At 44.3% G+C, this 22,657-nt stretch overlaps 1 protein-coding gene across 4 annotated transcripts in view; it reads left to right on the forward strand.

The window, feature by feature from the left end:
- The window catches only part of NT5E (5'-nucleotidase ecto), a 99,633-nt gene that overhangs the window by 47,838 nt on the left and 29,138 nt on the right, over positions 1-22,657 (forward strand). For all 4 annotated transcript variants that reach the window (XM_060205462.1, XM_060205463.1, XM_060205464.1 and 1 more), the window contains exons 4-7: positions 11,127-11,324; positions 13,419-13,573; positions 19,714-19,819; positions 21,466-21,615. In XM_060205462.1, the coding sequence (XP_060061445.1) occupies positions 11,127-11,324; positions 13,419-13,573; positions 19,714-19,819; positions 21,466-21,615 (609 nt within the window). The remainder of the gene's footprint in view (positions 1-11,126; positions 11,325-13,418; positions 13,574-19,713; positions 19,820-21,465; positions 21,616-22,657) is intronic.

Here is a 22,657-nt window from a genome sequence, read left to right on the forward strand (position 1 = left end):
GGTTGCTTCACAGGTGGTGAAGCAGGTCTGCAGGTGTCTTTCTCTCCCCCTCTCTGTCTTCCCCTCTTCTCTCCATTTCTCTCTGTCCTATCCAAAATGATGACACCAAATAACAACAACAATAATAATTACAACAATAAAAACAACAAGGGCAACAAAAGAGAATAAATAAATAAATCGGGTTTTTTTTTAATTTATTTATTTTCCTTTTTGTTGCCCTTGTTGTTTAACATTGTTGTGGTTATTAATGTCGTTGTTGTTGGATAGGACAGAGAGAAATGGAGAGAGGAGGGGAAGACAGAGAGGAGGAGAGAAACACAGACACCTGCAGACCTGCTTCACCGCTTGTGAAGCGACTCCCCTGCAGGTGGTATCCTTACGCAGGTCCTGGCGATTTGCGCCACGTACGCTTAACCCGCTGTGCTCAACTCCCAAATAAGTAGTTTTTAAAAAAGATGAAAGCACTAATAAAAAAAGAGAGAGCGACTAGCATTTCTTAAACTTTCACTGTAAAGCAGCATGAAACTGTGGAAAGGGCTGTGGACTCTGATAGACTCCATTTCTTCGTGAGGTTGTCACTACAGGCTGGCTTGCCTGGGTGTTAGTTGTTTCCTTATTGAAATTGTATATCCACAAGGCCCTGGCTCCAAAAAAATTAATAAAATAGTTATTAATTGATAATTTATTTAAAATATCTTCAGGTGGGTTGAGAAGATAGCATAATGTTTATGCAGAGATACTCTCATGCCTGAGGCTTAAAAATTGCAAGTTCAGGGGGCCAGGCAGTAGCAGCAGCAGCGCAGCAGGTTAAGCCCACATGACACGAAGCACAAGGACCAGCTGAAGGATCCCAGCTACCCATCTGCAGAGGTTCACTTCACAAGCAGTGAGGCAGGTCTGCAGGTGTCTGTCTTTCTCTCTCCCTCTCTGTTTTCCCTTCCTCTCTCGATTTCTCTATGTCCTATCCAATAGCAAAAACAACAATAATAACAACAGCAAAGGCAACAAAAATGAAAAAGGTGACCTCCAGGAGCAGTGGATTCATAGTGCAGGCACTGAGCCCCAGCAATGACCCTGGAGGCAAAAAAAAAAAGTTGCAAGTTCAATCCCCTGCACCACCATAAACCAGAGCTGAGCAGTGCTCTTGTAATAATAATAAAATATGTTTTGTTTTAAATACAATAAAATAAAATAACTTCAGGGTAGTTGGGCAGTAGTGTACCTACCTGGTTGAGCACAACCTTTACCACGTGTAAGGACCCAGATTCAAGTCTCACCCCCCCCACAGGGAGTCTCTTCTGAAGCAGTCCAGCCATTCTGCATGTATCTCTCTTTATCCCTCTCTACCTTCCCCTGCCCTCTCAATTCCTCTCTATCCTGTCAAATAAAATAAAGAAAAAACATTGTGTAGACACTGAGCCCCAACAGTAATCCTGGAGGCAATAAAAAAAATTTTAAATAGCTTCAATGATATGATTACTTCAGCAAGAATTTCGGGGATTAAATGAGGTGTTATATGACTAAAAGTAGGCCCTAGAACATAGTTGATCCACAAAAAGTATGTAGTTCTCCAATATTTGTAATGTGAAAATGCATACAATTTTAAATGAAAAGGAGAGGATACACTTTCTCTCTATTTATTAGATAGAGACAGAAGATAAGGGGGGGGAGATAGAGTGGGAAAGAGAGAGACACCTGCAACACGACTTCATCACTCATGAAGTTTTCCTGCTGCAGGTGGAAACCAGGGGCTTGAACGTGGGTCCTGTTGAGCATTGTAACACATACATTCTCTGAGCATGTCACCACTCAGTGCTACCTGGGTTTGTTTGTTTGTTTGTTTGTTGACAATTGTATGGAGTTTTCCTAGTATATTGAGCAATGGTTGACTTCCACCACTGTGTAAGAGTAAGGCACTCCAACCACATGATTGCTTCACACATGTTGTGAAATGATCTCCACAGAAAGTTCAAGTAACAACCATTTCTACAAAGATGTGCAGACTTTCATCACGTGAGAGTCACAAAATCTCTAGCTAATGTATACTGTAACCCTGCCTTTAATAAATAAAAAGGTTCAGGTAAGGGAATAAGCATAATGGTTATACACACACACACACACACGAAAGACTATCATGCCTGAAACTCTTTTCTTATTTTTTTATTTATAAAAAGGAAACATTGACTAAACCATAGAATAAGAGGGGTACAACTTCACACAATCCCACCACCAAAACTCTGTATCCCATCCCCTCCCTTGATAGCTTTCTTATTCTTAAGCCCTCTGGGAGTATGGACCCATGGTCATTGTGGGATGCAGAAAGTGGATGGTCTGGCTTCTGTAATTTCTTCCCCACTGAACATGGGCATTGACAGGTCAATCCATACTCCCAGCCTGTCTCTCTCTTTCCCTAGAGGGGAAGGGCTCTAGGGAAGCAGAGCTCCAGGACACACTGGTGGGGTTGTCTGTCCAGGGAAGTCAGATAGGCATCATGCTAGCATCTGGAACTGGTGGCTGAAAAGAGAGTTAACATACAAAGCCAAACAGATTGTTGACTAATCATGGACTTAAAGGCCGGAATAGTGCAGATGAAGAGTTGGGGGTACTCCATTTTGTAGATAGCTAGTAGGCATATTTTAGTTATATTCCAAAGGGCCTGTGGCTATACTAGTGGTCTTTTGTTGGGTTTTTTTTGGGTTGTTTTTTTTTTGGTTTTTTGGTTTCTTTGTTTGTTTGTTTTTGCCTGATCCTGAAATCTGATATGTAGGTGGATCCTAATTATTGTCTGGGGAGGTGATGTCATGGCTGGGAGAAGGACCAGAAAACTGGGTCAGGGAAGAGAATAGCTCCCAAATATGAAAAATGGGTATAAATATTGTTGACTGTAAACCCCATCAATTTGATGTGATCTGGGGCCCATATTCAGCTTAGGAGCCTATGTGACCTCTGCATCCCTATAGATCAGAGCTCACATTCTGTGGTCATAAGTAGAAACATTCCAAGCTGCCCCAGTATGTTGTCCTTCCTCCCTTGGAGGATGGAACATTCTCTACCATTGTTGATGCAAGTTGAGGGCAAGGTCCTATGGTGGCCCACAAAGGGGTCTATTGTGTTGTTCCTGATAGGAATGACCGATAACAATGGAGAGAGGGATTTATTCAAGGTCTAAGCCCATCATGTCTGTTTGGGAATCTCAGGACTCCCCGAATAGGGCCCCAGCCTGAAACTCTTAAGTCCCAGATTCAGCCGCTCAAACCACTATGATACAAATAAATAAATAAATAAATACTATCTACCACACAAAATGGGAATTATTGGGGCTATTTTCACACACTTACCCCAAAATCTGGTCATTCCTTGAGGGTCTTTCATTTTGCCTGCTCACCTCTATCCTAATTTTTTCTATTTCCCTGGTCTTGCCTCTTCTGTTTTTTAAATTGATTCAGCATTTGCTTCTAACACTAGAATTTCAGGCATATACAGGAATATAACATCACACCTCTATACGCATATGCAACTCACTTTATCAACAGCTGCTTTATCTTTTCCTGTTTTTGTTTTTGTTTTTTTAATTATTTCACTGGGGAAATAGGTACAACCTCTGACCTCCCCGTGGTAGGTATCCACACCTTTTGTTGAACAGTTGTTTTTGCTTTGCTTTTTTCCAAATCATTCTTTTCTATCTGTGCAGTAAATAGAATATGGATAACTGGTTTTATCTGCTCCAGACTCCATTCACAGAAGACATTCCTCTGAGTTAGCCACAGGGAACCCTGTCACAGCACAGCAAAAGCTGTCAGCCACACTGAGCCTCCTGCAGAGACCCCTCCACTGCCAACACAGGGCATCCCTCACCAGTGGGTTCTTTGTCCTCAACCCAGCCTCCTGGCAGCCTTACTCCGCTCATTCCCCCTTTCTCCATCTCTGCTATCCAAGGCTACCCCTCAGACTCAACAATTCTGCCATGATTTTCATGCCAAATTCTTAATCACTCTCTGTCTCCCCAACCACTACCTGGTCCATGTTGGGGAACCTGCTATCCCCAACACTTCATCTTCCCTCACCTTGAAGAAGAGAAAAATGAGGATACTATCTCCAAGATTAGGGTGAGCCTGCTCTCTCTCTTCTTTGTCAGAGCCTTGTCTTTTTACAAGTATTTCACTAAGCCTGTGGAAAGCTTCTCCCTAGAATGCTTTCTGCCACCAATTTCCCCCATTGCTTTCCATACATTTTTTTTAAATATATGTCAGGGTTCAAAACCAGGACCTTGGGCATGAAATGAATGTGCTCTTCTGATGACTCCATCCAATTTGTATTTTATTTTATTTGATTTGCCTCCAGGGTTATTGCAAGGACTTTGTGCCAACACTACAAATCCACTGCTTCTGGAGGCCATTTTGCCCACTTTGTTGCCCTTGTTGTTGTGCTTATTGCAGTTGTTATTATTGTCATAGCTGTTGTTGTTGTTGGATAGGAAAGAAAGAAGTCGAGAGAGAAGGGGAAGACAGAGAGGAGGAGAGAAAGATAGACACATGCAGACCTGCTTCACCACTTGCAAAGCAACCCCCCTTCAGGTGGAGAGCTAGGTGCTGGAACCCAGCGGATCCTTGCACTTTGCGCCACGTGCACTTAACCCACTGCACTACCACCCAGTCTCCTTCTATTTTATTTTTTATGAGAGGGCAGAGGAGGAAGAAATGTAAGAGTCCACCATCCACTGAGGCTCCACTTAATTTGTCTTTGTTGCTCTCACATGGTACCAGGGATCATACCCAGGACCCCATGCCTGGAAGGCACATGTTCTACTACTAAGCCATCTCTGAACCCTTGTTTATTTTTTTGATTCACAAAAGTCGTATTGGTCATTGTCACAGAGTGGTGAGACAATAAATATTTTTGTCTCTTTCCATTTGCCAAATATTTTACGCTAGTTGTAATTTTTTTATATTCTATGTAGAATATTTTATAAAACATATATATTTTCCAAAACCTCCCTAAACCTAAAACCAAACCCTTAATCCTAAACTTTGTTACAAGTTTCCCTACAGATAATTTACTAGTGGGGGACAGGTGGTGATAAGCCTGGTTAAGCACACACATTATAATGTTCAAGGACCCAAGTTTAACCTGCAGGGGGGAAAGCTTCAGGAGTGGTGAAGTAGGGCTGCAGTTGTCTCCTTCCTTACCTTCCCCTCCCATCTCAATTTTTCTCTCTCTTTATCCAATAATAAATAAGTAAAAATAGTTTTAAAAGAAAAAATTATATTTAAAAAATTACAGACAACTTACAAGCCTGCTAAGCTTTTATTTCAGGGTTCAGAAATAAGGCAGTGTCCTAACTAGCAGATAGAAAAGAGCTCTGACAAGCCACATAACACCAAAGATACTCACAGACCCTTGTGGATAGGAACAAGAAATTGGCAGTGCATGTTGGTTCTAGCAGAATTCCTTTCCTTGTGTGGAGCAAGAGAGCCTTGGAAGTGAAGCAGATGACTAAACAGCCAGGCTCTGATTGGCTGAGTTAGACCTGACTTTGTGGGAGAGCAAAGCAGAGCAACAGAGTTAAAGTTTGGTTTGCTGGTGCAGGACTTGGCATGTACAACTCCATCTTGGTCCTAGTCAGGTTACTGTAACAACTTAAATGGTTACTAAAACATATTTTGTTGTTTTTGTTGTCAGGGTTCCACTCCAGGCCATCTTTTTTCAGATAGCAAGAGAAAGACAGAAAAACAGAGGGAAAGACACCATAGCACTTCCTCCACACAAGACTTCCTCCAGTGGAATTGAGGTCAGGCTTGAACCTGGATCACATGTGTGGCCAAGCAGTCACCATCCCACATGAGCTATCTTGCTAGCTTGTTAAGGGATCCAGGGGGTGGTGCACCTGACTGAGTGTATGCACCATGAATGAGAGCCCAAGTTCAAGGCCCTGGTCCTCACCTGAAAAGGGGGAGCTTTACAAGCAGTGAAGCAGTGCTGCAGGTGTCTCTCTCACTCTCTATCCCCCCCCTGCATTCTCAATTTCTTTTTCCTATCAAATAAAGGGGGGATGGCCACTAGATTCATAGTATGGCACCAAGCCCCAGCCCCAGGGATAACCTGGATGGTGGTAATAATAATAATGATAATAATAATAATAATATTTCATTAATTTTTTTAACAAGAAAATGTCCCCCAATAAAGAAATAAATTATTTTTTTAAAAATGTCTAGATTCCATTCTAAGCACCACCATAACATTACCAGAGCTGAGCAGTGCTTTGATCTCTCTCTCTCTCTCTTTCTCTCTCTCTCTCCTCTCTCTTTCTCATAAAAATCAGTCAATCAGAAAGTTCTATTCTGGGGCCAGGCAGTGGCACACCCAGTAGAGAACACACATTACAATGCACAGGAATCCAGGTTCAAGTGCCCAAACTTCACCTGCAGGAGGAAAACTTCACAGATTTGTGAAATAGTGCTGCAGTTCTCTCTCTCTCTCCCCCTCCCTCTCTCTCTCCCCCTCCCTCTCTCTCCCCCCCTCTCTGTCTCTCTCTCCCTCCCTCCCTCCCTCTCTCCCTCCCTCTCACTAGCTCTTGCTCTCTATCCCCCTTCCCTCTAAACTGGTTGAGCACATGCAATACAGTGTGCAAGCACCCGAGTGCAAAGACCAGGCTTCAAATCTCCAGTCTCCACCTATAAGAGAAAAGCTTCAAAGGTAGTGAAACAGTGGTGTGGGTATCTATCTCCCCCTTCCCTCTGAACTGCATATATATGTAATTTAATAATGTGAAATGCGAACTTGAAGTCTGGTATTCTAAAGGATGCTAAGCCATGGAGTGACTATATCCCATATGAAGAGAAGTGTGATGGGCACCTGGGGATACTACTCCTTCCTGCTCTGCCCCTACTGAGCAGCCTCACTGACCTTGTAAAGATAAAGCTGGGAAAGAATTTAGGCTTTTCCAGGACACAATATTTAATCACTAATAAAATTAAAAGTTCCCTGTTCTTTATCCCTCTGGGAGTATGACCCAAGATCTTTATGCGGTACAGAAGGTGGAAGGTCTGACTTCTATAATTGCTTCTCCACTGAACATGGACAGTTGGCAGGTCAATACATACTCCCCAGCCTATTTCTGTTTTTCCCTGGTAGAATACAGCTCTGGGGAGTGAGGTTCCAGGATACATTGGTGAGGTCTCTACCCAGGGAAAGTCAGGTTGGTATCGTGGTAGCACCAGCAACTTGGTGGTTGAAAAGCAGTAAGATATAAAGCAGAAGATACTATTTAATAATCAGGAACCTAAAGGTAAGAATAGAGCAGATGGAACTAAGGGTCTCTTCCATTTTAAGTCACACCTACACCTTTTACTACTTCTGAATGTCTTTTCTTTTTTGGATTTGAAAATTCTTAAGCCAGTTCCCACATATATTCATGTGTGCCATAGACTACTGTAAAAACATTCTGTAATTCAGCCAGTTAAAAAACACATCAAAGGCCTGTTCTCTGCACCTCTGTCACCACAAGGTCCACCCTCTCAGCCCTCATGGCCACTAAAAGGTGGTTTTCAGGCCTGCACTTGGGGCCATCACATTGATGAGGGGCTACTCCCTGGGAAGGACCCCCATTAGGTTCCATCTGTGACCCCGCTTTGTTAGGAAATCTGTTCTCCAACCCACAACTTCATGGTTTCATCCAATTTGATTCCCATTGTATTTACTTCCTAGATGGCTGGAATAGAGTTCTGGTAACTATTTCTCTCCCACCAACATGACAAGTCAGGTTTCCAAAGGCAGATGTATGGTTCCATGTGGAGAGAACCTATTTTGGGCATGAGCTTCCTTGGCTAGAGAGCATGGAAAGATGTGCAAAATGTGACATTCTGTGCTGTTTTCTCTGCTAGTGGTTCTAGAATTGCTGAGTTTAGGGGAAGCAGAGGGGACTCAGCTGCAGAAGCTGAGCCAAACGCCCCGCCAACTAAAGCTTCAGCCACTTGGGAAACAGCCTTCTTGCTCCTGATTAAAGTCTGTTTATAATGCAGATGACTAAAGGAACCCACAGCTGGAGACTGTGCCCTGTCAAAGAGGAACTGGAGTTGCTTGCTTCTTTCTTATCTGCAAAACACAGTCTAGTCTGACTAGGCATTTGACCAATCACAGAGTCCTGACCTTTACTTTCTGTTTAAGTTCAGATACATCTCTGGAAGGTAGAAAAGTAAAGGCTGATTATAACCAAATAAAGATTTTTCTAAAAGAGAGAGAGAGAGAAGAAAAGAAAAAAAGAAAGAAAAGTAAATGCGAAAAATCCAGGCTTCTAGCTTATTGAATTATTGCTTTCTTTTCCTCCAGACAAATATCTATAAGTGAGATTGCTGAACTATGATAGTTCTGGTGGTTTGGGGCTTCTTGTTTTTTGCTTTTTGGTTTTTGTTTTTGTTTTTGTTTTGTTTTGTTTTTTGGGTTTTTTTGTCTTTATGCAATGCCAAGGGATGAACCTAAGGGCTCTCACATGCATTGAATTGTCTCCCTAGCCCAATTTCTTTTTCAAGAGCACTACTCATCTCTGGTTCATGCTGGTAAAGGGAATTGAACCTAGGATTTAGGAGCCTCAAGCATGAGAGTTTCTTTGCATAGCCGTTATGCTACCTACCCTCCTCCCCCAACTCCCATTTTTATTTTTATTTTCTGAAAGAGGGAGAGAGGGAGAGAGAGAGAGAGAGGTGAGGTGGGATAGGGAAGCACTGAAAGAGACATGGGTTCCAAATCATAAAGTCTTCATCATCTACAGAGTTCCCTAATCCCCTGTGGAATCAATCAAACCCAGGGCCTTATTCATTACATGTCTTTACCTGCTGAGCTGTCTACGTTCCCTTACTTTTATTTTTTTTGTTTGTTTGTTTAGAATTCTTCATACTGATAGTGCACTGTTCTGTCATGCATGCAGACCAAGATCAATCCCTGACCTTCACTGCACTGAAAGAAGCTTCTCTGCTGAGATCCATTTCACTTTCTCTCTTTGAGAGAGAGGAGGAAAGAGAAGGAATCCTTTCCATTGTGGCTGCACAGTTTTGCATCCCCACTAACAGTGAATCAGGATGCCATTCTCTCCACACTCTCGCCAGCACTCACTGCCTGTCTTTTTGCTGATGGTCATTCTGACAGGTGTTTTTGTACATGTCAGTGGTTTAAATTGGCATTTTCCCTAGTAATGGTTGGCACTTCTCAGGATGACTATGTGTATGCCTTCTTTTAGAAAATTTCTATTAAATTATTCTTCAGTTCAAAAGGAATTGTCAGGCATCCCTTCTCTTTCCAGAAAATTGCCAAATTGGTAGTTTCTGAAACTGACTTCCTCCTAGATGGGTTGTCTCTGCCACCTGGTGGTGATTTTTGGAACTGCGTCTTTACTGAGCTCTGGCTCCTTCCCCAAAACCTCCCCAGCTGAGGTGGGTGAGGGCTGTCACACCTCCTGGTGACTGGAAAGTAAAGACTAGGCTCTAGACTTGCCCATAGGAAGAGAAGAACAGGACAGGAGGAAGTGACAGTGGTAACCTTCCTTGCCATTTAATCATTCTTGGCTGTCACAGACATCTGTGAGGTCACCTGTGAGGTCGTACTTGCAAAAGGAGAAGGGGCAAGACTAAGCTGGATCTCAAGGCAGGCGCTTTTGTGAAAATAATGATGCAAGGGGGTCTGGGAGACAGCTCGTAGAGCACACTTTACCATGCACCAGGGCCCATATTAGAGTCCACAGCCACCACATAGGAGCACCTGCACGAAAGAAGTTTCACAAATGATGAAGCAGTTCTGTGTGTCTTTCTGTGTTTGTTTGCTTGCTTCTCTCTGCATCTTATCCTCTGAAGAAAAACAAAGTCAGCAGGGATCATGCAGACATGAAACTCCAGCAATAACTCTAGTGGCAAATACTAAATATAAAGTCCAATACATTTTTCTTTTCTCATTTTTTAATTTTATTTCTTTATGGGGCATTAATAGTTTACAGTCAACAGTAAAATACAATAGCTCTTCTCATTTTTTAATGGTGACAAGACAATTGGAAAATTCAGTTTGGCGACATTTTTCTGAAGTACTGGGATTGGCAGCACTTAGACTTTTTGGCCTTCGAGCTGGCAGAGGCTTCCCTCAGCATAAGAGCATGCTATTTCTGTACATCCATCCTGGTTTGTTTCAGGGGAAAAATTAAGGCCCAGAAATAGCTTAGGCCACAAAGGTGCAGGCGTGGGGCTTGCGTTTGAGCTGGTCAGTGGCTTTGGCTGCCAGCCTTTGTAGGCTTTGTGAGAACAGCTCATAAGAGGAAAGCACAAGTTCCAGTGAATCCCAGCCACAATGTCCCATCTGTTTCCTTTACAAACCAGCTGTGACCTCAGGCCAAGGCTTATGACAGTCTTCTAGACTTCTTCATAACAGTGTTCGAGATCAGATGAGATCTGGAATGTTCAGGGTGGTATGGCAGTGACAGTCTTCTCAGACATTAAGTGGGCTTATGAGGTTATGAGGTGTTTCGAAGTTAAGATGACATAGAACTCAGGGTCTGACTAGTCTTAGCAGGCCACATGAGTAACTAACTCCTGCTGAGGTTTCCTGGGGCCCCGGAGTCATAAGTGTGGCAAAGGAAGTGGTAGACAGCAGTGGGTCAAAGGTTTCTGTTCAAAGGTCACAGATTCAAAACAACCTCAACTATGTTATTATCTCCATGGTGGTGACATATGAACTGCAGTGTGGCTGAAAGAAGAGCAGTGTCAGAACCAAAATGTGTCAAGTAGCAGGCTTCCCAACCTCAGGTGGAGTGTGTGTGTGTGTGTGTGTGTGTGTGTGTGTGTGTATGACAGAGGAGGATGCTCAGCATTCTTGTGCCCTCCCCCAGTGCCAGGCATGGTGCCCTGGACTCAGAAATAGCTCAGCCAGAGTCCGTGGAGCTGAAAATGGAAGGATTCATGTCCCAGGAGGACATTCAGAAGCAGAGGCAGACACCCTGGCAGGGCTCTGAAAGGACAGCTGTGTGGAGCCATGGCTGGCAAGTCATCAATTTCAAAGCCACTGTCATTTGGCTGATGGCCCGCTGGCCCACAGCAGGCAGTGAACAAGGGCCAACTTGATGAGTTTGGGGATCTGTTTTCATTTTGTTTTAGGTCCTCGACCTTCCAAAGAGGTTCCTGTCGGGGACTACCCATTCATCGTCACCTCCGATGACGGGCGCAAGGTCCCTGTGGTCCAGGCCTATGCTTTTGGCAAGTACCTGGGCTACCTGAAGGTTGAATTCGATGAAAAAGGCAATGTCATTACTTCACACGGAAACCCCATTCTTCTCAACAGCAGCATCCCTGAAGGTTTGTGAAATTTGGGGAATCTTCCACCAGTTCCCCAACTAGACTGCTGGAGGGTGGGGGTAGGGAGTAGGAATCATGGTTTTGTTTCTGTAAACATTTGGGGATGGGACACTGATGCTTCTGAATGAGGCAGCTTCTCCCTTGAATCTACCATCTTCATAAATCACAGAAATTAGAAATACAACCAAATGTCCCATTGACTTCTCCAAGTCCTCTGAGCATCAGACACTGTGTCACTGCTGCTGGTGATGACCTTTCAGGATTCATCTTGCCAACACCACCACCACCACCACCTTCATGAGAAAGGCATGCTCAGCTCATATCCAGAGCAGATTTGATAGAGCAGGGCTTTAGCCCTTGGGGGTGGGGGGAGGCGGTGCCTCCAGAGGCAGAGTGTCTGGCGAAGGTGCTAGATTCCACTGTTTTGCCTGGGATTCAGGGTGAAAATACATTTCATTTTCATTCAGTGAACACAAACACACTCTATGCTTCTCTCATCATTCACTTTGCCATGATGGTGAGGGTGGGGAGAGACTGACGCTGAGTGACCACAGTACCCCCAAGAGTCTGTGATTACAGCACAGAGCTTTCAGCAGCCAGAGAGAGGGTGCCGGGCTAGCTTCGCAGGCAGGAGAGAGATAACCAGGAATTCATGGCTGAGCAGGCAATGCTATGCTGCCTTTATTAATCTGCATTTATATCTTCTGAAGCAGAAGTGGTAGGTCAGAAAAGGATATACATAGGAGAGTGGGTAGAGAGAAGGGGAAAAGCATGAACAGAGCAAGCTTCCATCTAACCAGTGGGGATTAAACCAGTGCCCTGCAGGCAGGGCAGGTCTCCAGCTGTTGCGAAGGTTCTAATCAGTGGGGATTAAACGAATGCCCTGCAGGCAGGGCAGGTCTCAGGCAAAACAATGATTATGTAAATAGACCACAGCATCAAGCAGTGGAGCAGGGGGGAGCTGGTGTAATGCCCAACAAGAGGAACCAAGAAGACTGACAGCAGAAGCTCAGCAAGACCTTTATAGATGCCCCTGGGCCTTCATCGCCACCCCCACCACCATGATTGCATGCCGGATGGGCCAACAGCAGGTGTAATCAGCTGACGTTAGGATGCACAGCATAGGGGCAGGGGCTGGCGGTAAGGGGGCACTCAGTAAATATCCATTCTGGTTCTCATTACCAGGAAACAAAAGAGAGGTTGCTAAGGAAATTCCACAATCAAAACCCAACTATGGACCCAGTAGTGCACACATGTTACCATGTATGAGGACCCAGTTCAAGCCCCTAATCCCCATCTCCAAAGGGAAAGCTTCATGAGCCTTGGAGCAGTGCTGCAAGTGTCTCTCTCTCCCTCTAAAACACCCAGTTGAGCACACACATTACAATGCACAAGGACCTGGGTTCAAGGCCCCAGACTTCACCTGCAGAATGAAAGCTTTGCAAGCAGTGAAACAATGCTGCAGGTATCTCTTTGTCTCTCCCCCTCTTCAGCTCAACTCTCCTTTATCAATTTCTCTCTGTTGTTTTTTTTTGTACAATAAAATATTTTAAAAAGAAGGGAGTAGGTGGGCAGTAGCACAGTGGGTTAAGCGCACATGGCACAAAGCACAAGGACATGCATAGGGATCCCAGTTCGAGCCCATGGTTCCCTACCTGCAGTGGAGTCACTTCACAAGCAGTGAAGCAGGTCTGCAGGTGTCTATCTTTCTCTCCCCCTCTCTGTCTTCCCCTCCTCTCTCCATTTCTGTCTTATCCAACAACAACAACAATAATAACCACAACAACGATAAATAACAAGGGCAACAAAAGGAGAAAAATGGCCTCCAGGAACTGTGGATTTGTAGTGCAGGCACTGAGCCCCAGCAATAACCCTGGAGGCTGAAAGAAAGAAAGAAAGAAAGAAAGAAAGAAAGAAAGAAAGAAAGAAAGAAAGAAAGAAAAAAGACTATGCAGAAATACCATGAATGTATACTTACAATTAGTAAGTTCTATGATGTTTGGTTTCTTCACCAGAAATTGGGTCAGTGAGAGAGCCGCTTTAATGATAGGTGGCTTGTTGACTCATTTGTTCATTCACATTGCTTTCTTCTAGATTCAGTCATAAAAGCAGACATTAACAAGTGGAGGGTAAAATTAGACAATTATTCCACCCAGGAGCTGGGGAGGACCATTGTCTACCTGGATGGCACCACTGAATCCTGCCGATTTCGAGAATGCAACATGGGCAACATGATTTGTGACGCTATGGTGAGTGGCGGCAAGAGAGGGGCTGCTCCTGCTAGAAGCAAAAGCAAGAGGAAAACGGGGGAAAAGGCTTTGAGGAGGGAAAAGTTGACAGGGACAGAGCCAGAGAGTTTTTACTTTGTTGTTGTTGTTGTTGTTAATGTATTTTGCTGCCAAGGCCACACTGGTGCTGAGTGCATACATGACTTTACTGTTCCTGTAGTGCAGGTTTTTCCTTCCCCCTAGATAGTAACAGACCAAAAAAAGGGGGGGGGAGAAAGAGACACAGAAAAGAGAGACATCACGGCACTGCTCCACCACTCATGAAGCTTCACCTGCAGATGATCGCATGGGGTGACTAAAGACTTGAACCCGGGTCCTTGCACATGGTGACATGTAGATTCAACCACCTGCCAGTCCCACTGAACTTTTTTTTTCCTTTTTTCCAGGTAGCAGATGAAAGACAAAGAGAGTGGGAATTAAAGGCACCATAGCATATTCCATTCAGGTTCTTATGCATGGCAAAGTGTGTGCTGGGCTGGAGAAGCTATCAGCCCAGTTCCTGGAGATGTGTGTATATCCATCGAATGTGAAGTTTCACTTCTCCATGTCAGTTTTTTTTTTCATTCAGATAGAATAACAGGGAGAAAGAATATCAGAGAGAGAGAGGTTGAGAGAAAGAGGAGAGACACCAAGCACTGAAGCTTTTGCCATTGTTATAACATCTCCTACCTGTGCCAGAGCTCAAACCTGGGTCAGACACATAGCACTGTAGGCTACCTCTCTGGGTCCCAGACTCAGATATATTAAAAAAGGAGGAGGAGGAGGAAGAGGAGCGGAAAAGTGCTGGACTGGCAAAATAGCTCGCTTGGATAGCTCACTGCTTTGTCACATGCATGACTTAAGTTCAAGTCCAGCTCCCATAGCATAAAATGAAGTTTCAATGCTGTGCTGTCTTTCCCTATCCTCCTGCCCCTCCCCTTCTTTTCCCCTCTCCCTCTCCTTCTCTCTCTCTATCCAGATAAACAAATAAATAGTGCCCAGAGGAAAATTTGGCTAAAGCTCATACTGAGTACCTTGGAAAGATGCCGGAACTCAACCAGCTGTCCATCATTTTACTGCTCTACAAGAACTGGAACCTTTTGTTGAAGGACTTCACTTGACTAAGCTTCAGGTGTTGCTTCCTTCTTGTTTGACTATACAAATTCTGCTACTCACAAGATGTAGATGTGATAGACAAAACACTTCTGCCAAGGCCTCCAGTGGCCAGGCTATTTTTCACTGATCTTCCTGCTGGCTCCAGAGCACTGGCCTTGTGAAGAAACAGTAAATGGGACACTCCCTTCACAAGGAGAGAATGACAGCATGCAGCTGCTCTGACCACAGTCAGTCCAGTGACTGACTAACACCCCACATACCACAAGCACTTCTCTGTTCACCTGTCTATGACCAGACCAGCAAGGGCAGACCCCAGGGGCCATACTCAGCTACATCACCCAGGTCAGATTCAACACTCCTGCAGGCTCAAGGCCCACGCACAGAAGCCATTTAATTGTGCTCAGTACAGTGCCTGCAGCACTCATGTCAAGCCAGACTCAATAAATAACTGCAAGCAAATGACAAGGTGTATACTTTCCTGCATGAGACAAATGGTGCCTTTCCAACTTTATGCACTTGATGAAAAAGAAGTAACTAGAGGGTCAGGCCCTGTATTCTCATGCGCTCACCACACTGGAGCGCAGTTGATGGCACCAAGGAAGCTCCATGATAGTGGAGTGGTGCTATGAAGTATCTCTTTCTCCCCTTCTCTCTCTCTCTCTCTCTCTCTCTCTCCTCGTCTCTCTCTCTCCCTCTCCCTTTTTTTCTCCCTCTCCCCCCTCCCCCTCTCCCTCTCTTTCCTACCCTCTCTCTCCCTCCCTCCCTTTCTCTCCCTCTCTCTCACTTTCTCTCAATAATTAGAAAATTGGCTTGTTGGGAGTCAGGCAGTAGCACAGTGGGTTAAGTGCATATGGCAAGAAGCGCAAGGACCAGTGTAAGGATCCCATTTCGAGCCCCCAACTCCCCACCTGCAGGGGCATTTATTCACAAGTGATGAAGCAGGTCTACAGTTGTCTATCTTTCTCTCCCCCTCTCTGTCTTCCCCTCCTCTCTCCATTTCTCTCTGTCTTATCTAACAATATCAATAACAACAACAATAAAACAACACGGGCAACAAGAGGGAAAATAAATACAAAAAAACCTAAAAAAGAAAATTGGCTTGTGGAGGCTGGTCAACAGTGGCACTGTGTAGATGCAGAGTCTAGGTTCATATCCCACCACCACATGAAAAAAAAAAAAAAAAGAGTAGCTACAGGACAAACCAGTACAAAGATGTGTACAGAAAGGTCTAGAAAGAAATACCCTTATAAAATGGTGTAGTGGATAAAGCCCTAAAATCTCAAGTACAAAGTACTGAGGTTGGTCCCTGGCATCACATATGGCAGAGTGGTATTCTGGTTCTCTCCTATCTCTCACTAATGAATGAACTGTTTTAAAATGGAGGGAGGGATGGAGAAAAAGAAGACAAGGGAAGGGAAGGAAAGAGAAGGGGAGGAAAGATTAAAGGGAAAGATTCAACTCCAGGCTGTTGGTAATTACTACCTCTTTGTTATGAGACTAGAGTAAAAATAAGAAAACATTTGCCTTTGCACTATTTTTTTAACCTGACAGTGGTTCAGCTCTACCTTATGGTACTGCCGGAACTGAAACTGGGACCTTGGAGTCTCAGTCATGAAAGGCTTTTGTACAGGCATTATGCTGTCTCTCTGACTTGCACTTTTTTTTTCTACATGAGAATTTTTGTTTTCTTTTGTAACTAAGCATAAATTTATGACAACAAGAATGAAATGTATTGTGTTTCTGAGGGCTGTTACTATGCCTCCAAAACTGTCAACTCTAAAATTGGCTTGGAACCTGAATATGGAGACAGGGATTCCTGAAAGATTTCAAATGCAAATTGATTTGCTAGGAAGAGCTGTGAGGGAGCAATGCCACAGGCCAGGCCAGGCTGCACCAAGGCCCATCCTGACACAAGAGCCTGTTTGGCTAAGGTTCACTAGCCAGGAACTTTAGGAGAGAGGGCTCAGAGCACCTGTTTCTAAGAGTCTATGAGATAGCCTGTCACAGTACCATGTTTGCTGAAAAACCTCCCGATTTCTTAATGTCTATTACTTGATGTTGTAGACCCCTGGATTATAATGCCTGCTATTTATCGACACAATCTTGTTTTCTGCTGTACTATTACTAAGAAGCTATATATAGGGGAGTCGAGCGGTAGCGCAGCAGGTTAAGCGCACATGGTACAACGCGCAAGGACCGGCATAACGATCCTGGTTCGAACCCCCAGCTCCCCACCTGCAGGGGAGTCGCTTCACAGATGGTGAAGCAGGTCTGCAGGTATCTGTCTTTCTCTCCCCCTCTCTGTCTTCACCTCCTCTCTCCATTTCTCTCTGTCCTGTCCAACAATGATGACATTAATAACAACAAGGGCAACAAGAGGGAATAAATAAATAAATATTTTTTTAAAAGAAGAAGAAGTTATAAATAGAACAAAGGAGTGCTGGCCGGCCACCTGCAGTCACTCATACTCCTCTCTGGCTACAATTCCTGTTTTCTGATGGTCTTCTGGTGGATGATGTAAGTTTACAAGTAGTTGCATCAACAATCCCCCTACCCAAGCCAAAAAGGCCTAAAGCGGCATACTGTGACAGACACTGCTGCCCCTCACAGACTGTCGGATTCCTGATATGGACATAATGCGTACCTCCTGTGTAGTTGGAGGGCTACATGAGTGTACTCTGGTGGCCTGGCATAATTTGTGTACCCCTGCTAAAATGCTTTTGACGTTTCTCATTTCATGCTTTGACGTAATATAGACTTTGCGAATAAATATCATGAGTGAAGTCTGTTCAGGGTCCCAGTCAGTAAACATGCTGGTGTGCCCATACTCCAGACCACTCTTACACTTAACAGTAAGTGTTTAGAGTCAGTCTTTTTCAATCCTGGGATGCATCAGAATCCAGGATCCTAGCAGCAGCAGACACCACCATACATATTTTTGTTTCTCCAAGCTTAAAACCAGTTCTACTTACAGTTGACCCTTGAACAATGCCCAGGTTAAGGTCATCCACCTACTAACATAATAAGAAATCACTTCTGATTCCCCAGAATTTAATTATTAATTCCTTACTGTTAACTAGACATCCTACCAAAAGTATAGTCTGTTGATATTTTTATATTATTTTGTGCTACACACTATATTCTTTTTTTAATTTCTTTATTGGGGGATTAATATTTTACAGTTGACAGTAAATACAATAGTCTGTACGCGCATAACATTTCTCAGTTTTCCATATAACAATACAATCTCCACTAGGTCCTCTATCATCCTTTTCCAGGACCTGTACTCTTCCCCCACCCCCCACCTCAGAGTCTTTTACTTTGGTGCAATACACCAACTCCAGTTCAGGTTACACACTATATTCTTACAATAAAGTAAACTAGAGGAAAGAAAATGTTATTGATGGATCTTAAAGGAATCATGTTAAGTGAGATAAGACAGAAAGAGAAAGACAAATACCAAATAATATCACTTAAGAAACAAGGGAAAGAACTGAGAAATGTTATGCATGTACAAACTATTGTATTCATTGTCAAATGTAAAGCATTAATCCCCCAATAAAGGGGAAACAATAATACAAAAAAAGAAAAGAAAAGAAAAAAAACAAGGGAAAGGCCAGGTGGTGGTGCACCTCATTGTGTGCACATGTTACAATGCACAGGGACCCAGGTTCAAGCCCCTGGTCCCCACTTGCAGGGGGAAAGCTTTGCAAGTGGTGAAGCAGTGCTACAGGTATCTCTCTCTCTCTTCCTCTCTATCTTCCCCTTCTCTATGAATTTCTGGTTGTCCTATTCAATAAATAAAGATAAGAAAAGAAACAAGGAAAAGAAAGGGGGCCAGGTGGTGGTGTACCTGGCTAAAAGCACATATTAGCATGTGCAAGGACCCCAGGTTAGAGCCCCTCGCTCCCCACCTGTGGGAGGATGCTTTTCATACATGGTGAAGTATATCTGCAGATGTCTGTCTTTCTCCTTCTCTGTGTCACCCTCCCTTCTCAGTTTCTCTCTGTCCTATCAAATAAAATAGGAAGAAAGAAAGAAGGGCAGGAAGTAAATAACAGAATGGTTATGCAAAGAGACACTTGTGCCTGAGGCTCCAAAGCCCCAGGTTCAATCCCCCACACCACCAAAATTCAGTGTTGAACGGTGTTCTGGTAAGGAGAGAGAGGGGGAGAGAAAGGGATGGAGAGAAAGAGAAAAGGGGAGAGAGAGAGAGAGAGAGAGAGGAGGAGGAGGAGGAGGAGGAAGAGGAGGAGGAGGAGAAGGAAGAAAGAAAGAAAGAAAAAGAAAGAAAGAAAGGAAGAAAGAAAAGAGAAAGTGCGAAAAAAAAGATGGCCACAGGGCCAGTGGATTCATAGTGCCAACACCAAGCCCCAGCAATAACCCTGGTGACAATTAAAAAAAAAAAAAAAAAAAGTAAGAAAGAAAAAAGGGAAAACATGGGGAGAAATTTGAACTACTTTTGGCCTGTTGCTGCAAAAACAAGGAAGCTGGAGGCCAGAAAGGGTAGAGTACTGGGAACCCAGTGCATGCTGGTAGAAGGTGGTGGTGAGAATGGTATGCAGACATCTATGACAGAGAGATAAGAAATTGTACTTGTGTGACAATAAATGTCTTATACATCATCATTTCCCTAGATAAAGCATTTGGGGGGGAGGGGAAAGAAAAAGATGTGGGTCATCACAAGGACTTTTATCCTTGTTTTACTCATGTTGACTAAGCTGAGAGAAAAAAATAGAGGTTTTAAAAAAATGTGGGTGGATATGGACCTTCTGACTCACAGAGCTAAAAACTGATGAATGCTGATTTCTGCAAAATGTCAATAGTTTCTGCTCTGCTATTTATGCTGCACAGTACAAACCCAGATTGCTCAAGGGTCAACTGCATTCCTAAGAAATCACCAGGAATGCAGGGCAGGGGAAAGCAGCTTGAGGTCTTCCATAGAGCTAACCAGATTCCTGGAACTGACCCTAAGTAGCTCACACAAATGCCGGTGGCTGTTACAGATCAACAACAACCTCAGACACCCAGATGAGCTATCCTGGAACCACGTGTCCATGTGCATTATAAACGGAGGTGGCATTCGGTCACCCATTGACGAGCGGAACAATGGTAAGCTCCTGGCTGGGTCCTGGGCCCAGTTTATCCTCTCTTTGACATGCCTGTGAGCAGCTGCAGTTCACCTTTGCTGCCAGCTACACCCCTACATGTCAGCCCTTTCTGCCTGGGTTAACTGCCTCTCAAGCCTAGCTTCAAAGGTGTGCACAACACACACTTCCTGGAAGAGCAGGCACTTGACTACTGTCCATTCCATGACAGGAGATGGAAGGTCAAGTTTTAAATGGTGGTGGTGTGTGTGTGTTCTTTTGTTTATTTGCACACAAAAGCAGTAACCAGGGTGAGTGGAAACTAAACCTAATCTGAACACCAGATTCACAAAGCAAAATACTCATCAGTGCTGATTTATGCAACATATCAACCCTGATGTTTGAAGAGATGAATTACTTTTGATGACGACAGCAGCCTCATTAATGGGCTATTTCCATGCTCATTTTTTATTTAGATAGAGAGATAGGGAGAGACACCACTGCACCATAGCACTCTCTGGTGTCAAAGCACCTCACCTGTGGCCATATACATGCCTGGTGTTCATTCTCTCTCTCTCTCTCTCTCTCTCTCCCTCTCTCTCTCCTCTCTTTCCCCCTCCCTGCCCCTCTCCCTCTCCCTCCCTCTCTCTCTCTCATCACACTCTGATATTTGGCAAAAGAAGATTCTCCAGGTTTTTTTGTGCTTGAAAAAAAATAATAATAAGCCACTGTTATTTTAATGCATTTAGAGATATTCCAGATTGTGTCATATGGTAAAACAAACCAACTAGACGGACATTCCAGATTCTTTTGCAGTCCCTCTCCCATTGATATACTGTGAAAACCAGTCACTCTTAGTGTACGCTCCAAGCTGGTGCCATTATCTATTACGCTGCTGGAGCTAGAGACTCAGGATACCCTAAGAGTACTCAGAGAGATGAGTTCTGTGTCTGAGAGTCGGGAGGTGACTTTTCCAGCCTGCTATCAGGGTAGGAGTGCAGGCCAACAGAAAACTCTCTCCTTGGGACAATGGTTCTTTCATTAATAAGGTTTAAAAACAATAGGGCTTTCAGATACAACAAGGTAAGTTTGGGCAAGAATCAGAACCCACAGTGGGGTGAATGATTAAAGCTACTTAAAACAGAGGGTGTGGTAACTGAATCTAAAGATCACGGGCTGCTGTTCATCAGTTAGCTTACTAATAGCCTCTTACATAACAGAGCTTAAGGCATGTTTGAGGACTATTCAGACAACTACTGGAAACAGTCTTTCAGGTACTGGCTGAGATACATCTGATATGGATGTTCCCCAACAATTGTCAGACAAGGATGGATTACAGGGACACCCTGAGTGAGCTTAGCGTCCTCTCCCCACCAATGATTCAACCTCAAACCAGGAGGTCAGAGCCAAGCACCGTTGGCTATGGAGCCACACTACCTGAAAATTCCCAGCAGTGTGCCCTGGTATGGAGGTCACAGTCAAAGGCTTCTTAAAATCTATTCCCTCCCTTGGTGTCAGGGCCCTCCTAGAAGCCACCAGTGCTACCCCAGTCATTCCCAGAGGCCCATCTCCCTCCCCTTTGCCCCACATCCAAAGGAGAACTGGTCCTGGTATAAGTAAGCTTGTCCTCTTAGTTGTTTTCCTCCTGGTCTCCTCTGTCACTTTCCTCAGGCACGATTACCTGGGAAAACTTGGCTGCTGTGTTGCCCTTTGGAGGCACCTTTGACCTAGTTCAATTGAAAGGTTCCACCCTGAAGAAAGCCTTCGAGCACAGTGTGTACCGCTATGGCCAGTCCAGTGGAGAGTTCCTGCAGGTGGGCGGTAAGTTAACATCCAACAAGAGGCTGGGTTTCTTACTGGTGGCCTCAGCTCCCCCACTGTGGACAGGCTGATTTGGGTTTTCTTTCACCAACACAAGTGCAGAATCTTTCAATGACTGTGGGCAACTGTCGGGGTCTCTGGCAGGGTGATCTCCAGGGGAAAGGTAACGGACCGGTTCTTTCTCACTCGCAACAGGAGACGACACGAAGTAAAAGACACCGGGGAGACCTGCAGCATGCTCAGACCTCAGATCTCAAGTCTCAGGTCTCGTTTATTAGCAGGTGGACATGAGTTAAATAGAAAACCAAACAAAGGGAATTACTGAAATATGTCAGAAATTACAGGTTTCTTAAAGATCAGCTTGCCCTTATGGTAGGGGGCTGATATGATAGGAATTGATGAGATACAAGACAGTTATTCTCCATGACATAAGCAACTTAATTATCCAAAGGTATTTGAGAGAAGCATAGGGGTTAAACCAGTAGGGTGAGACAGAGAGAAGATGGATATCAAAAGGCCATATAGTTTGGAATTTCTCTTATCTGGGGTCTGAGGGGTATGATGGAGTGTGTGATAAGGTGTGTTATTCTGTGATCAGAAGGTAAGGTGACTTTGAGTAAGTGAATCTTAAAGTAGGCGGTCATGTGGCCTGCAGTTAATGGGGAGAGGTATTGGGGTTTCTGTGGGTCTGAGAGTCAAGAAGGGAAGAACTAAGTCTGAGCTTCTCCCCTTTGCTCACCTCAGTTGAGAGAGACTAACCAAGAGAGTATCTTCTCAGACCTCCATCCAAGGATGGGGGTAGTTCTCCCTAAGCTCTATCAAGCTTACACATAGTCCCAACAGGCAACCATTCTACTCAGACTAACTGAGGATCAGAGACCCAAGGCCATGGCCAGTGCGCCGCTATGTTCCATCGCTGGGGAGCCAGAGATGACCCAAACTGCCCCTGCGGCTACAGACAGACTATGACCCACATAGTCAATGACTGCCACCTCTCCAGATTCAAAGGAGGTCTCGAAACTTTACATCAGGCTCAACCTGA

This window comes from Erinaceus europaeus, chromosome 13 (assembly GCF_950295315.1).
Source record: "Erinaceus europaeus chromosome 13, mEriEur2.1, whole genome shotgun sequence".
In the NCBI taxonomy this organism is placed as follows: Eukaryota; Metazoa; Chordata; class Mammalia; order Eulipotyphla; family Erinaceidae; genus Erinaceus; species Erinaceus europaeus.